Source organism: Lotus japonicus, chromosome 1, assembly GCF_012489685.1.
Source record: "Lotus japonicus ecotype B-129 chromosome 1, LjGifu_v1.2".
Classification (NCBI taxonomy): Eukaryota; Viridiplantae; Streptophyta; class Magnoliopsida; order Fabales; family Fabaceae; genus Lotus; species Lotus japonicus.
Window position 1 is genome coordinate 128751380 of NC_080041.1, and position 16259 is coordinate 128767638.

Consider the following 16259-nt stretch of genomic DNA (forward strand, 5'->3'; position numbering starts at 1 on the left):
TTGTGCATGTTCAGAAGCAGTAGGGCACCGGGGTGGCATTTGGATTTTGGCTCCTGTAGGGAGAAACTTTGTAGTTCAGGTGATGGATATTCACTTTCAGGCTGTGACTGTGTCGATTGGCGTAGACAATGGAGCTTGGTTATGCACAGTTGTTTACGCCAGTCCGACCCCATCTTTAAGGGAAGGCCTATGGTCGCATCTTATGCACCTCCGCCAACAAGCTCTAAGGCCTTGGCTTGCGGTGGGGGATTTTAATGATATCTCGTCCCCAACGGAGGTTCTTGGCGGCGATTTTAGCGCGGCGCGTGCTGCTCGCTTTCTAGAGATGGTTGAGGCTTGTGAGTTCATGGATCTCGGAGCCACTGGTCCAAGGTTCACTTGGGAGCGGAGACTAAATGGCAGGCGTACCATAGCTAAACGCTTGGATAGGGCTTTTGGGGACATTTCTTGGCGCCATAATTTCCCTGAAGCCTATGTGGAGAATTTAGCACGAGTTTACTCGGATCATCGGCCTGTTCTGGTTCGTTGTCATGCACGAGTGGAGGATCGCTCCGGTCGTCCTTTTCGCTTCCATGCGGCATGGACAACGCATCCCTCCTTCAAACCATTGGTTAGAGAAACATGGATGAAGCCGCCGCCTAATTTAGTAGGCAAGCTAGATAACATTCGGTTGGCATCGCAAGAGTTTAATGTGAATGTGTTTGGCAACATTACTCGACGTAAGAAACGAGTGGAGCGTCGCTTACAGGGCCTACAACGGGAATTGGAAGTGCGGGAGTCTGAATCTTTACTTCGTTTGGAGAAGGAATTGCAAATGGAGTATGAACAAATCCTGACACAAGAGGAGTTAACCTGGTACCAGAAGTCTAGGGAGAAATGGGTGAAACTTGGAGATCGCAATACAAGGTTCTTTCACACACAGACAGTGGTGCGGAGGAAAAGAAATAAAATTCATGGCTTGTATGTTGGCGACGAGTGGTGTACCGATTCAGAGGCGTTAAAGGCGGGTGCTCAAGCTTTTTATACTAACCTCTTTTCTTTGGATTCACAGGTGTCTAGGAATCATGTTATGGAGATCCAAACTCCGTCACTATCAGAGCGGGATAGGACTAAGTTAGTCCAACCCGTCACCTTGGAGGAGGTCCGTTGTGCTGTGATGGCCATGCACTCGTTCAAGGCTCCAGGAGCGGATGGCTTCCAAGCTTTCTTCTATAAGCAGTTTTGGGACATTGTGGGGAAGGATCTTCACGCTATGGTGGCGGACTCTTTCGCCCATGGGAGAGGGGAATCTTCTCTTCTTGAGACACTCATTGTTCTCATTCCCAAGGTGGAGAACCCTCTCCGTTTCAAAGAGCTCCGCCCAATCAGTTTGTGCAATGTAGCATATAAGGTTATCACCAAGGTTCTGGTTAACCGATTCAGACCTCTTCTACATGATCTAGTGGGACCATTACAAGGGAGTTTCATTCCGGGGAGAGAAACAAAGGATAATATCCTTCTAGCACAAGAGGTAATGCATACAATACATACCTATAAGAAGAAGGGTGGGTTAGTGGCCCTGAAAATTGATTTAGAGAAGGCTTATGATCGAGTCAGCTGGGACTTTCTGCGCGCAACTTTGCATGACTTTGGCTTCCCTCCATTGATAGTGAATCTGATTATGTGGGGTGTGTAGTCAGCCTCTATCTCTATTCTATGGAATGGTTCCAAGCTTGAGCCTTTCACTCCTCAACGCGGCCTTCGTCAAGGGGATCCTCTCTCTCCTTATCTCTTTGTGTTGTGTATGGAGCGTCTAGCACTTTTGATTCAGAAGAGAGTTTATGAAGGCGCTTGGCATCCTATCCGTATTATGAAGGAAGGTATTGGCATCTCTCACCTCTTCTTTGCTGATGATGTTCTTCTGTTTTGCCAGGCCACAAAGTCTCAGATGAAGGTGGTGGCTGACACTCTTCATGATTTTTGTGAGGCGTCTGGTATGCGAGTGAATTTAGATAAGTCAAGGATGTTCTGTACCAAAACAGTTGCTTCACCAGTCCAACATGACTTGTCTGCCATTTTAGGTATCCAAAGGGCGGCTAACCTCGGGAAATACCTTGGCATCCCCCTCTTGACTGGGAGGGTAAAGAGAGATCTCTTCCTCCCCATCATGGAAAAGATTAATGCAAGACTTGCGTCATGGAAGACTCGCATGTTGAACAGAGCTGGTAAACTTTGTCTTGCAAAATCCGTGATAACTGCCATCCCTGTTTACACAATGCAATCGTTATGGCTTCCCCAATCGGTATGTGATTTCATAGATAAAAAAGTCCGCAGCTGTCTGTGGGCAAAGGGTACAAGTAATACAGGTTGGAGTTTGCTACCTTGGAATACTGTTATTCAACCTAAGGATATGGGTGGACTAGGGCTACGATCAGCGAGACTGAACAATATCGCCTTGCTAGGCACACTAGTTGACAATTTGCTGCATGATGGGGACAAGCCTTGGGTCCGTGCGATTACGGAGAAGTACATTAAGGCCGATGTTGTGCTTCAGGGGAAGGTTAAGAGCAGTGATTCTTATGTCTGGAAGAGTATTGTCAGGGCTATGGACTATGTGGGCAGCGGTTTTCAACCTCAATTGGGGGATGGTCTCTCTTCTATGTGGTACGATAACTGGCTCGGCACGGGACGGTTGTGTGATCGTATTCCATTTGTTAACATAGCTGATACGCGGCTCAAGGTTGCTGACTTATGGCGTGGTGGAGCTTGGAATCTGGGTGTCTTACATACGATCTAACCACCGCCAATTCTAGGGGAAATTGAAAGTGTGCGGGTGCCCCAGTTATCTTCTCATCCAGATTCCATTCGATGGATGCATAGTGCCGATGGTCTCTACTCCCCCAGTTCCGCGTATCATAGCATGGGAACACCACAGGTTGGAAATTTTGGGTTGTGGAGGAAAATTTGGAAGCTTAAAATTCCAGAGAAGCTTCGTTTCTTCTTATGGCTGCTTGCCCATGGTGCTTTGCCCACGAATGCTAAGCGCTTCCAGTCTCACCTAGCAGCGACCGCCGCTTGTCCTAGATGTACTGCAGAGACAGAAGACATCAACCACTTGTTTCGGTTTTGCCCAGATTCGCGAGACCTGTGGAGTAACTTCCGAACGGTTCTGCCAGATCCCGCTGCTCACGTCGAGGTTGATACTTGGCTTGCTGGTTTACTGGTACACCGTCACGCCACTTTGGCTGTTGCTATTATATGGTGGTGCTGGAGGTGGCGTAACCATAAAGTTTTCAATGACAATGAGCTCCCTTTGAACATCATTCTGCGGTGCATCCTCCGGGACGAAGCCGTCTGGAGGAGTTCTTTTCAATCCCTGGTGCAAGAAGATCATATGGCGAATTTGGATACCTTCTCTTCTTCCCCGACTGTGTCCATTGCCGTTGACGGTAGCTGGAATCCCTCGGTGAACAGGATGGGGTGTGCCGCTATTGTGAGGGACTCTTGTGGCAATTGGTTGTCTGCTATCTCTGTCAGTTATGCTTCTGGCTCGCCCTTTCTTGCAGAGATTCTTGCTATGGAGCTGGGGCTCCGTCATGCCCTGGAGATAGGCTACACCGAGGCCTCGTGCTCGTCTGACTGCTCGAAGGTTATCCATGCTCTACAGGAAGGGACCAACATCACAAGCTATTGGAATAAGGAGGAGATATGTCGCGTTCGTGCTGTTATGGCAAGTATGCAGCATGTTACTTTGTTTCAGGTTGATCGAGCCAAGAATAACACGGCTGACAAGCTAGCCCGGGAGGCTTGCCGTCAAGGCTCACCGGTTCAAGTTTGGAAGCAGCCACCTTCCTTCGTTTATGATTCTTTGTTTTTAGATTCTCTTAGCTAGTTTGTCGTTTTGTTTCTTTTCCTCCTGTAACCAAAAAAAATCTAACAAAGAGATAAAAAGAAACTAAATATATCTAAACTTATATCTATTTAAATAGATATTATCTCTATTTAAAAAAAATTCAATAAAAATACCATAAAATTAATTAATACTCTAAAAATAAATCAAAAATAAATTAAGATAAAATCAAGAAAAAAACAACCTAAATCCTAATCAAATCTAAAATTTTAAAATGTACTTTTTTATGAGAATTAACCTGAGAATGACACGTTGAATTCTTTTATGAGAATTAACGTAAGAATGACACGTCATTAAGAATTAATGTCCCTAACTTTTTTTAAAAGAGTGAGTTTGAAAGTTATAGCTTAAGTTAATTTGTTAATATATTACCAAATAATAATAATAATAATAATAATAATAATAATAATAATAATAATAAAACATATGTGTGCGGGTATGAGCCGGTTGGGGACTATAATGCTCATACCCGCAATCATACCCACTACTTTTTGCGGGTAATTACCTATACCCAATCTCATACCCATTTAGCGGTTTTTTACCCTACCCATAGTGGGTATTTTTTGCAGGTACCATATGGGCCCGAAACCCTATGGGTCCGAGACCCATTGCCATCCCTACATTTAGATTTTGGCAAAGTGGAGAGCTTCCTGTAATGACATTGAATTGTCTAAAGGTGGAGAGCATCGAGTTGCTACCCACGCGAGTATGGGGACGGGAACAGGTAATTTTTTAAAACGCAGGTATGAGGATGGTTCTATAGTACCCTACCCATTGTCATCCCTACTTAGTTGGAATAAACACAATAATGTCATACATTATGATTTATCTTACACAATCCTAATTTGTGCTACTATCACATTCATTTTTTTAAGATTAATTTGTTGTTAATTCCTTATATCTATGATTTGTGTTATTGTCTTCATATTCACGAAGAATGTAAAACGAGTTCCTGTTGATCTCAATCAGGCTTATAAGAGAAGTCTTTATGTCAACTTTGCTTAGCATTTCTGAGTCTTCTATTTCATCCATTGTTTAATATATTTTTAATAATCAAGGTATTAATTGACGTATCAAATACAATAGACGTATTCCCCGTGCAACGCGCGGGTAAAAAAACACTAGTTTATTATCGAAAGAACTCATTTTGGGTACCAAACCTTAATCTTGCCCGAGCAATCTAACACCTAGATCCGTCCCTGATCCCAGTTGCAAAGTTTGTATTAAACCATTCACGATCTTCCTATCTCTCTCGTTCGTACTTTCCATCTACAGATTGCAATACACAGATGGATTCTCCACTTGACAAGATTCCCCAACATGTTCTTGTCCTGAATTCCGCCCCCTCACCCTCTCTCTCAGATCGTGCTGCGGCAACAACGGCCCTTTATGTTTTAAATGGTGCCATTGCCAGAGAAGATCAAGATTCTCCACGAGTTCTACTTGACAAGATTCTCCAACATCTTCGTATCATCAATTCCGACCAATATTGTAATACAGAGACACAGACGAAGGATTCTCCACGACCACGAGATCTACTTGACAAGATTCTCCAACATGTTCTTATCCTCGACTCCGCCCCCCCACCCTCTCTCTCAAGCCGTGCTGCTGCTACTACTACGTTCGATGTTCGAAATGGCCCTCGCAGAGACGGTACACTTTCCACTCTTGTCCCCAGTTTCTATTTTGTTTGCGTAATGTTTTCATTTTATTGTCATGTAGCGGAGCTTGCGGATATACTGAATTGTCATGCTGTCCCTGTTATTATGAGACTTCTTTTTTATTTGAGAGATGAAAATAGTGGTCAAGGCTTTTCCGATACCTTCAAATATGATGTGCAGAGAGGATGTGCTTTGGTCCTCACCCTTCTATCTTTTCAAGTAATTGATTTCTTATGTTTTTGAACTGTGCAACATCAAGTTGTATTAATTCCTGACTTTATATATTTGAGCTTATATATCTTTATCTTCAAACAGCCAAAGTATCAACGACTCATTGTTGATGCTGGAGCCTTGCCTCATCTTGTTGATTTGTTAAGGGTGCACAAGGCTGGTGTCATGTCTCAAGCACTTCTTGGTATTCTTAAGACAACAGCAGGCGCAATAACCTATCTTGCCTATGAAAACTCCAACATTAAGACCCTTGTTAGGTTGTCCTTCCTTTCATACGTTAGAGATATATGCTGCAAATCTTCTACCCTCTAGTCTTACACGGATATGGCGTGTTCAGGAATGAAGGTGGTATTCCTCCTCTTGTTGAATTGCTTGAATTCAATGATTCAAAGGTACAGGTTGCAGCTGCAGGGGCCTTGCGAATTCTTGCATTCAGAAATTATGACAACGCAAATCAGGTAGTTTACTTTGCACTGTGAATTGGTATGGTGGGTTCTATTGTCATAGTTGTTTAAGTGAATGAAATTTTTTGCAGATTGTTGACTGCAATGCATTGCCCACTCTTGTACTAATGCTTGCACCAGATGACCCTACTATACATTATGAGGCGGTTAGTCACTAATGAATTTCGATAATCCTTTGTATTTAATTTTGTTAGTTTCAGAGTTATAAGCTTTTAGCACTAGCTGAATTAGCGGTTTTTGCAGGTTGGTTTAATTAGAAATCTGGTCCACTCTTTGCCGAATATTAAGGAAGCTCTTCTTGAAGCTGGTGCTTTACAACCAGTGATTTGGTTGTTGAGGTAACATTGCACATAGGTCTTCCTTTTATTGTATCCAATACACATGAGAATGATGTGTTTGTCAAACATGTTAGCTACTTTGCTGCGAGTGAGCAATACCTTTTCTCCCTAATTAATCTATGCAAGTTCATAATTTTCATGATAGTTCCTCATGTTTGAAGAGCCAAAGAGAAGCAACTCTTTTACTTGGTCAGTTTGTTGAATTGGGTCGGGCTACTAAGGTGGATCAAGTTTTGTGCTTTTTGCTAAATACCACAATTCTATCATTCATGGAATAATTCTCGTGTTAATTTTCATACCTTGTGGTTCATGCAGGTTCAGATTGCCGAAAGAGGGGCTGTAAGACCTTTGGTTGACATGCTTACGTCCTCAGATGAACAACTTAGTGGAATGTCAGCTTTTGCTCTTGGGAGGTTAGCACAGGTGATTATTACTAGCAGCAAATACTTGGTTGTCTGTTACGAAATTGATGAATATAAAGTGAAGTTGGGTAATTTTTTGGATGTATGTTGGAATTGATTTTTTAGACCTATTTCTTATATAATATAATTCAACTGTTAGGACCCTGACAATCAAGCTGACATTACTTATAATGGAGGTATAGAGCCTCTACTCAATCTTCTTGGCTCAAAGAGTTATTTTGTCCAACACAATGCAGCCTTCACTCTCTATGGTCTAGCTGTTAATGAGGTGGGAGTTAGTTTCCTTGTTCGTTACTTGGTCAAAACCTTGATTGTATGCTGCCACTGATATCATTGCTTGTTTTATAGGACAATGTCGCAGATATTATTAAGGCTGGTGGTCTTCAAAAACTTCTTGATGGACATTTTAATACTATTGTATGTTAATTAAGTGCATGTTTGAATAGACAGTGGAAAACCATGTTGAAGCAAACTTCATTGTCTACCTTGATTTTGTTCTCACTGTGGTTTTCCACCTTGTATCCAAACATGCACTTAGTCTCTTTTTTAGTGAAGTAATTTACATTCGGTTTACTTGTATTTCTTGATTATTTTATTTATTTATCAAGGTTCGCTAATAGAACTCCTTTCTCTCACTAATTTATTAATTGGGATATTACAGCCTACTAAAAAGTGTGTAGCAATAACATTAAAAAAATTAGAGGACAAGATGCATGGGCAAGTGAGTTTTCTAGCACATTATCAAATTTCTATGGCCACTGATTGATTATAGTCAATTTTGAGATTTGTAATCTATTTTAATACTTTTTTTCTTGCATAATATGATGTGATTATTGTGTCATTTCCTCTTTTGTAGGTACTAAAACACCTGATGAATCTTATGCGCTTTGCAGACAAAGGTGTTCAAAGACTTGTAGCTATTGCTCTTGCTCATTTATGTTCTCCCAATGATCGTAAAACTATATTCATTGTTAATAATGGTAAAGATCTTAAATCTGTCCATTTTTGTCATTTCTCACTCACAATACTCGGAAAATATTTTCATTCAATAAGCTCCTAAATCTTTAGGACTAGAATTGCTTCTGGATCTTCTTGAATCTGCCAACCTAAAGCATAAGAGTGATGCTTCAACAGCGCTTTACAAGTTGGCTACCAAAGCCACCCGTGTCTATTGTGTTTTCCATGCTCCTCCATCATTCAAGGTATTTTACCATCATGCGTTCAAGCACTTATTCTAGGTTATCATAATTGCATCACTCATAGTTGAAATTGAGTTGTTGTTCATGTTATATGGATGACAATGAACTAAACAGGATATTTGTTATTCACATTTTCTGTTATTTATTGTTGGTTGTATTTTCTGTAGTTGTACTCAGGCGAACAATATGTGAACAATCCTAATGTCTCTGATGTCACATTCTTAGTTGAAGGTGGATAAGTTGTTGCCAAATTGCTATTGCTTTCTATTACTTTGTTTATATGCTTAATAATTTTGACATATGTACTAATTTACTTTGTTTTCCTTTCTTCAGGTAAAAGGTTTTATGCTCATAGAGGTTCTTTAAAGGCTTCTTCTGATGTATTTCGTGCAATGTTTGATCAGTGTTATATGGTAATTTTTAATTAATCTTGGGACTTTGTTTTAAGCTTTGTTTTCTCTTCCATTCTGACCTGCCTGTGATGACTAGTCACTTTGCAATTGAAATAGGGCTAATGGATCTGCGAAACTAAAGCATAAATATCTGCAATAATGGCTTAATATATGTATAATGCAGGAAAGTGATGCCCAAGATATAGAGATTCCAAATATTAAATGGGATGTCTTTGAGTTGATGATGAGGTATCGTGGTGCAAAGTGCAATACCTATTGTTCTTATTTCTAATATACTTTTTTATAATAAGCCTATGTATTAACTGGTTTTCAATTGGACTCTAGATTTATTTACACTGGAACAATAGATGTCAATTTGGATATTGCTGAGGACCTCCTCAGTCTTGCAGATCAATATCTTCTGGACAATCTTAAGTCTCTTTGTGAACATGCTATTTCTCAGGTGGACCAATATTTCTTATACGCTTGTAGAATTTTTTTTATTGTTTGATTTAATCCAATGACTTTGAAATTATTCTTATAGGATATTTCAGTTGACAATGTTTCACTAATGTACGAGATGTCAGAGGCTTTCAATGCTACATCATTAAGAAATGTGTGCATATTGTTTTTTCTGGAGCAATTTGATAAGTTGAGTGTCAAACCATGGTATGTACAATCTTTACAACTTGAACAACACTTTAATAGTTGTTGTATTGTGAGGTTATAACTCATTGTTAGCATGAGCGGGGACATATATATTTTTTACATACACAACATTGAACATAGAGTAAACCATTCTAGTGAAGGACATCATACTAAAGTTTTGGGTGAAAGATGTGTCATCACTAATGGGATTTACTCCTTGTCCCATATGGTGTATTAAAAATATTTTCATGCCTCTTCTCATGCTAAAACAGTGAAAGATAACCTCACAACAAAACAACACTGACATCAGAGCGGATTGAGCCGCTTAACCTTTTTCTTATCAATACTAACTACAATAGTGAAGACTTCTTCTGTTCTTCAGTGCAACAATAATAAATGAATGATCTTGAGTGAGCTTCTTTATTCTTCTAAAAGAAGCAATTATTGATATAGGAACACATCCTTCTTTGTTCTTCTTTACAAAAAACTCAATAGGTACTTATAAGTGAGCAGATTTTCTTTGTTGAAATAATACTCCACGTGCTTAATGATCTTAATTAAGCTTGAGGTCCTCATGGTGGTCATACTCGTGATTGTGATCGTTGTCTGAAATCATGACACTAATTTCTGGTTCTACAATATTGTCCGCAACAGTTGTGGAATTTGGTCCACAAATATGATCATCGAGTTTAGGAGACATAGTGGAGGGATTAACGACAACGACAGAAGGTACACACGATTTTTTGCCTTCCATTGACAAGAGAGGAAATTCTCTCAATTCCAGATTTAGAACATAACTTTTGGCTTTCATCTCCACCTTGAATATGTCACTCCCTTTTGCATCTTTTATCAAACACAAGTGTCTCCTGTTTTAGATAATGTGAAGTTGGATTTATGCTGTGAAGGTCGAGTTGCACTCCTTAGTGTGTTTAATCTGCGCCTCTCGCTTCTTAGTAGAACCAACGTGTTGGCAGTCGGGAAAGTAAACCAAGTGGCTTGGTGGCCGGGATCGCACCCTGTCTTGATAAGCCAAAACTACCAGAAGAGTGAAAACCACAAAAGTACCATAATATTAAGAAACATAAGGAAATTTTAAGTTAGAGAATGCCGAAATGAACTAGGAAAGGCGCAAGATGCTTACTATTAGAACTAGACCCGACTGGTTGCCAAAGGGTACACTGAAATCTATGGTATGGACTATGGGGACACCTTCGCTCCCTTTGCTATGACATCTATTTGTTTGTTTTTAGTTATAGTTGCCATTCAACATTGCCCATTTTATCAACCTGATATTAAGAACGCTTTCTTATGGTGACTTTGAGTAACCAGCTGGGTGGGTTTGTTGCTTAGAGCAGTGTTTTAAAACTCGGTTTGGTCATCAACTCAGCCGGGATACAGAGTCAATGAGTCACTGGTCGGACCAGTAGGTCACTGAGCGGACTTGCTTGATTCAGTGTATATTAAAATTCTAAATATTAATTATATTAACTAACAATAATTAATAAATCTATACTTAAAATTTTAAAATCACTACTACCACCCAAATACCTAATTAAACCACACAAGAATATTCGTATGCCTTGTTGAAACTGAAAGGATGACCATGAATTTCTCAAACAAAAACATCATGATTTATGAGATGAACATCTTCCCATAATTGTGATGTTAGTGTGGGATAACTGAAGGTAGTAGCTGCTCTGTTGATGTAGGTAAAATTTGATAGATAAATTTGGCTTAAAAGCGCGTGACACGTAATTAAACAAAATTTTGAACTTGAAAAAAGTGGTGAGGAGATTCAAACCCCCGAGACCTTGAACTAACAAAATACCCACTTTACCAGTTGAGTTACACAATCAATTGGTTAAATCATAACCAATGTTTTATTTGTATCATACTTATTCATCATCATTCCCCTAGTTCTTCTCTGATTCTTCTTCATCATCTACCTTATCTCATCATTTTCTTCATCATTTTCATCCCCAACCACATTGAAACCCAGATTTTTCCATCTTCAAGATCAAAGAAAAAAAAACATGCATTTCTTCATCATCATTCATCCCTAATCACATTGAAACCCACATTGAGATGATAGAGTGTGCAAAATATATCTTTGATTTCAAAATCAAGCTATGGATTTTGATTTAATTTGATTTTACTCTTTTTAGCTTGAAAAACCCAGTACGTTTCACTTTCTCCTGACTCCTCTTTTCTTTTCAATCAAATCTATTCCCATAGTTTCAATCTCAGGTTTCCATGATCAATTTCAAAATATGATGGATTTCTGAAATTTAATTACCCTAATAGCGCATCGCATCTTATGTGTTTGATATTATGCCTCACCGATTGAACATGTTTAATGCCCATAAACGTTGCATTTGATAGGGTTTTGATGAGAGTGTGCTTAAGAAAGGGTCCTCTTTCTTGTTCTGAGGAGGGTTTGGATTCTGAAGTAAGATATATTGTTGGGTTCGCAATATTTGTTATGAGTATTGGCCTTGTTTGTGTTAGTCGTTTCCTATCTGCAGTTGGCGTCAAGTTTATTTTATTTTGTACTTGCTGTGCTCATATCAAAGTGTTAAATTGTCTTGTATTTCTATACTCTTTTTTTAATTGATAAGAAGAAGAAACCTTGAAGATGATGATGATGAAGAAATGCATGTGGGTTTCAATGTGGTCGGGATGAAGATGATGATGATGAAAAAGAAATGCATTTTGTTTTTATTTGATATTTGGAGATAGAAAAATCTAGATTTGAATGCGGTTGGGGATGAAGATGATGAAGAAGAATCGGAGAAGGACAAGGAGAATGATGATGAATAATTATGATATAAATAAAACTTTGGTCATGATTTAACCAATTGATTGTGTAGCTCAACTGGTAAAGTGAGTGTTTTGTTAATCTAAGGTCTCGGGTTCAAATCCCCTCACCACTTGTGGCATTTAACGGCAACGTTGTCCATTTTTTAACGTCGAATAGGAGAGAAAAAATTTGAGTATTCAAATTAAATAGGGTTAAACCTGAAAACCGTCCCTGAATTTTGAGCGAATTTGATTATCGTCTCTCGTCGGAAAATCTTCCTATGGACGCCCTCGAGCTTAGTTTTTTTTTGGAAATTGTCCTTGTCGTTAAAAAGCTCCGGCCGCCGTGTCCAAGTGTCTATTTTGGGCCTATGTGGACTTGCCACGTCATTTCATTAAATGACGTGTAATTTTTTTAAAAAATAAATAAAAACTAAAAATGTTAATTTTAATTAAGTCCCCCAATTATTTTCTAATTAAAACTCTAACCCTAAAACTAACACTAACCTAACTTCATCTCCTAATAAAATCATATTAAAACCCCTCATTTCATCTCTATTGATATTCATATTCAATGATCTTCATCATCATCTTCACCATTAAGAACAAGAAATGCAGAATATAAATTTAAAAAATAAAAAACATATGAATGTTTATTTTGTTCATCATCATCATCTTCATCTTCTCCATCCAAAATTTAAAAAATTAAAAATCAATCTCAGATCTAACAATCAGTAATTACTTCTCCTTTTTCTTCAAACTGCTTGAATTGGCCAATGTTAACAGCTACTTGTGCTGGATGTGCGACAAGCCACACGAGAATCTTGCAAATGAACACACCCACTCTACATGACATGCCTTCTCTTTGTCTACAATTGCAACTTGCAAATAAACAATTGCAAGTGAACACAGTCTAATTGAAATATTGTACTGTTTCTTTCTAACCCAAACACTAAAAGGAAATTGAAATCTAAAAGCAAATTGAAAGTGTATACAAAACACTGCAGTCCAAATTCCAAAACCTATGCTCGGCTCAAGAGAAGACGCGTGCTGAGTCTTGGCTATTTTGTATGAAGTTATATTAAGCAAAGAACATAATATAACTCTACCTGTTCATACTGCAAACAACTTCAACATCACAACACAACCACAGATCCTCCAGCCGCTGCCCACCACCGTCCGTGACACACCCCTGTGCACCGCTCCTCCGGACGCCGCCGGCCATTTGCCTTCTTCGCGAGCCCAACGCCGCCACTGGTCCTTGCTTGTGGCCTCCCCACGCTCGACCCCAAGTGCCGGCACTCCTCACTCTGCATCGCCGCACTTCTTGCAGCAACCGCGCCTCCTTCCTTGTCCGGCGTCACTCAGATTTGCCCCTTCTTCCTTGTTCGACGCCTCTCCTACTAGCCAAAACCTGCGACCCAGACCTTCCAGCAACATCTCGCTCTCATAACCCCATCTCTTTCCCCAATCAACACCCTTTTGAGTGAATGAATAGAAAATGGGGGGTTTTGATCTGATCTGAAGGAGGAAGGGGTAGAAAATAGGTTTTAGTTGATTATTAGTTTCAGGGTTAGAGTTTTAATTAGAAAAGAATTGGGGGACTTAATTAAAATTAAAATTTTTAGTTTTTATTTATTTTTTAAAAAAATTTACACGTCATTTGTCCACATAAGCCCAAAACGGACACCTGGACACGGCGGCCGAAGCTTTTTAACGGTAAGGACGGTTTAAAAAAAAGCCAAAGTTCAAGGGCGTCCTTAGGAAGATTTTCCGACTAGGGATGAAAATCAAATCTCGCTCAAAGTTCAAGGACGGTTTTCAAGTTTAACCCAATTAAATAAGTTTGTGTAAGCAAAATTACTAAAAACTCAACTATTTCTTGAAATAGAAAAAGTGAAGGGCTGGTTTTGTCCTAGTGAAAAAGTGTTGTATGCTAACTTACTCCTTTTAAAAAATAAGTGGGAGTTAGTTAGCTATATATATATATATATATATATATATGAGAAAGGTAATCTTATGTGAGAAAATGAGAATAAATCACGACCGTTAGATCTAACCATCAATGGTCAAGATTAAAACATTAAGTCATGTGACTTTTTTAAGTGATCATGTGACAATCACATGACCATTAAATTCTTTTAATCTTAACCGTTGATTGTTAGATCTAACGGTCGTGATTTATTCTCATTTTCTCACATAAGATTACTTTTCTCATAAGATACATCCCCATATATATATATATGTATCTATATATATATATATATATATGTATATATATGTGTGTGAGATGTATCTCATAAGAAATGTGATATTATGTGAGAACCTGAGAACGAATTAAAACTGTTAGATTTAATTATGAATGATGTAGATTAAAATAATTAATAGTCATGTGATCACTTAAGTCATGAAGTCACATGACTTCATGTTTTAATTTATATCATTCATGATTAGATCTAACGGTCGGTTGTGATATATTATATATATATATATATATATATATATATATATATATATATATATATATATATATATCATAAAAAACAATATGTACTAATAAAGTGATAAAAAAAGGGCAAAACTTATGTGCTGTTTTTGCTGTTCACCAATTAAAATTGGACATGTGTATTATTAATCCAAGTCATTAAATATTAAATACCAAATTATCTGACACCGTCATTCCTTCTTGAACTTGTGCAAACAGCCAAATAACACCGATGGAAAAAAAAGGGTTCCATGAAGAGAAGCTTAACCAAATCAGAACGAGATCTGAGAAATTCACCAGAATAGTGACAAAAGTTTCACAAAATGTAGAATTAGATTCACAATTGGCCATAAGCAATCACTAAATCTTCAATAATAATAAAAACACCCACAGATGGTGTCTTGTGCCAAGAGGCGTTTCTCGGACGCCATTAATGGAGGTTCTGGAAAATGGGTTCTCTATAGGAGTTGTGGATCTGAGGTGGGTTCAGGTAAAGATGGTGGATCTGCAATCTCCCTAGGCATTGAATTTCTAATCCTGCTGCAAAGCATCATCTTCCTTTTCGTTCATCTTACTTATCTCCGTACTTCTTGTTTTGTTTTTCATACTGTTTCTTCTTCCACTTTTAAATTACCTTATGACGTGGATTAGTAATACACATGTCCAATTTTAATGGGTGAACAGCAAAAACAGCACCTAAGTAACTGCATCTAAGTTTTGCTCATAAAAAAAACCGATTTCTAAAGTCAAGTCATAAAGAACATCTCAAATACATTGAAATTTAAATTCTAATGCAGTGTTGATTATAAAAGGATTAATCAACGTAATATTATCATAATTTGAAAACAAATGCAACAATATCTTAAAAGATGAACAAACTTTAAAAAACTAAATATCTCCTGCAACTATTATAAGTGCATCGCCAATAATCGTTCATTGTTTTATCGATCATATTTTTTTACCATCTGCTGCTCAATATGCAGGTATTCTCGCCTAGTTTGTCGCATTGCACCAGGCATACGCAAATTTTTCTCAGATTTATTTGAGAAGTACGATTCAGCTGACTCTTGAGGATTCTTAAACTTTAAAAAAAGTGAAAAATGTTCAAAAGATGTAACTGATTTATTTAGTTAGAAATAGAAGTACATATCATTTTTTTATAGAAATCTTTTGGGATGAGGAAGAGTCATTTCATGTAGCATTGAGCTATAAGGGGCCTTTTGTTATAAGATTGGGAAATACGTATCCGAGAATATGAAAATTGGGAATGTATATTCCCGCGTTTGTTATAAGGTTGGAAATTTGATGTCTGGGCATAAAACATTCACATGAATGAAATAACTTCCATAATTCTCATCATCTGATTACCATGAAATGGGTTGCGAATCTTGCATTCCTATGGGAAAGTGAAAGTAACTTCCCACTACTCACAAATTTCCATCATATTTTTTTCCATTTTGAATTTTTGAATTTTTAAATTAAATAAATATAAAAATATTATTAAGAATCCTAAATACTAACCAAACACATTTATAAGTCTTACTCAGGCATGACATTCCCAACAATCACATTCCGAGAATATTATTCTAAGAAATGTGTTTCTTAACCTTGTCATAAACACTCCCTAAGACTCCACAACTGTAGGTTGTACTATTTTTTGATATCAAGAGCGTCATTTCTCTCTAGTATAATATAATTATTATTTTATTTTCCGATGGAACGAAAAAAGAA

General features: G+C 38.1%; 1 protein-coding gene across 1 annotated transcript; it reads left to right on the plus strand.

Moving 5' to 3' along the window:
- The first annotated feature begins 5080 nt into the window (after window positions 1–5080).
- On the plus strand, window positions 5081–15877 carry LOC130730626 (ARM REPEAT PROTEIN INTERACTING WITH ABF2-like). Its single transcript, XM_057582682.1, has 18 exons — window positions 5081–5769; window positions 5866–6038; window positions 6119–6239; window positions 6317–6391; window positions 6489–6583; window positions 6729–6804; window positions 6899–7006; window positions 7145–7273; window positions 7354–7422; window positions 7667–7726; window positions 7862–7985; window positions 8074–8207; window positions 8372–8435; window positions 8538–8617; window positions 8781–8845; window positions 8942–9059; window positions 9141–9265; window positions 15512–15877. The coding sequence occupies exons 1-18, from the start codon at window positions 5179–5181 to the stop codon at window positions 15597–15599; spliced, it is 2295 nt and encodes a 764-aa protein (XP_057438665.1). The 5' UTR covers window positions 5081–5178; the 3' UTR covers window positions 15600–15877.
- The last annotated feature ends 382 nt before the right edge of the window (window positions 15878–16259 follow it).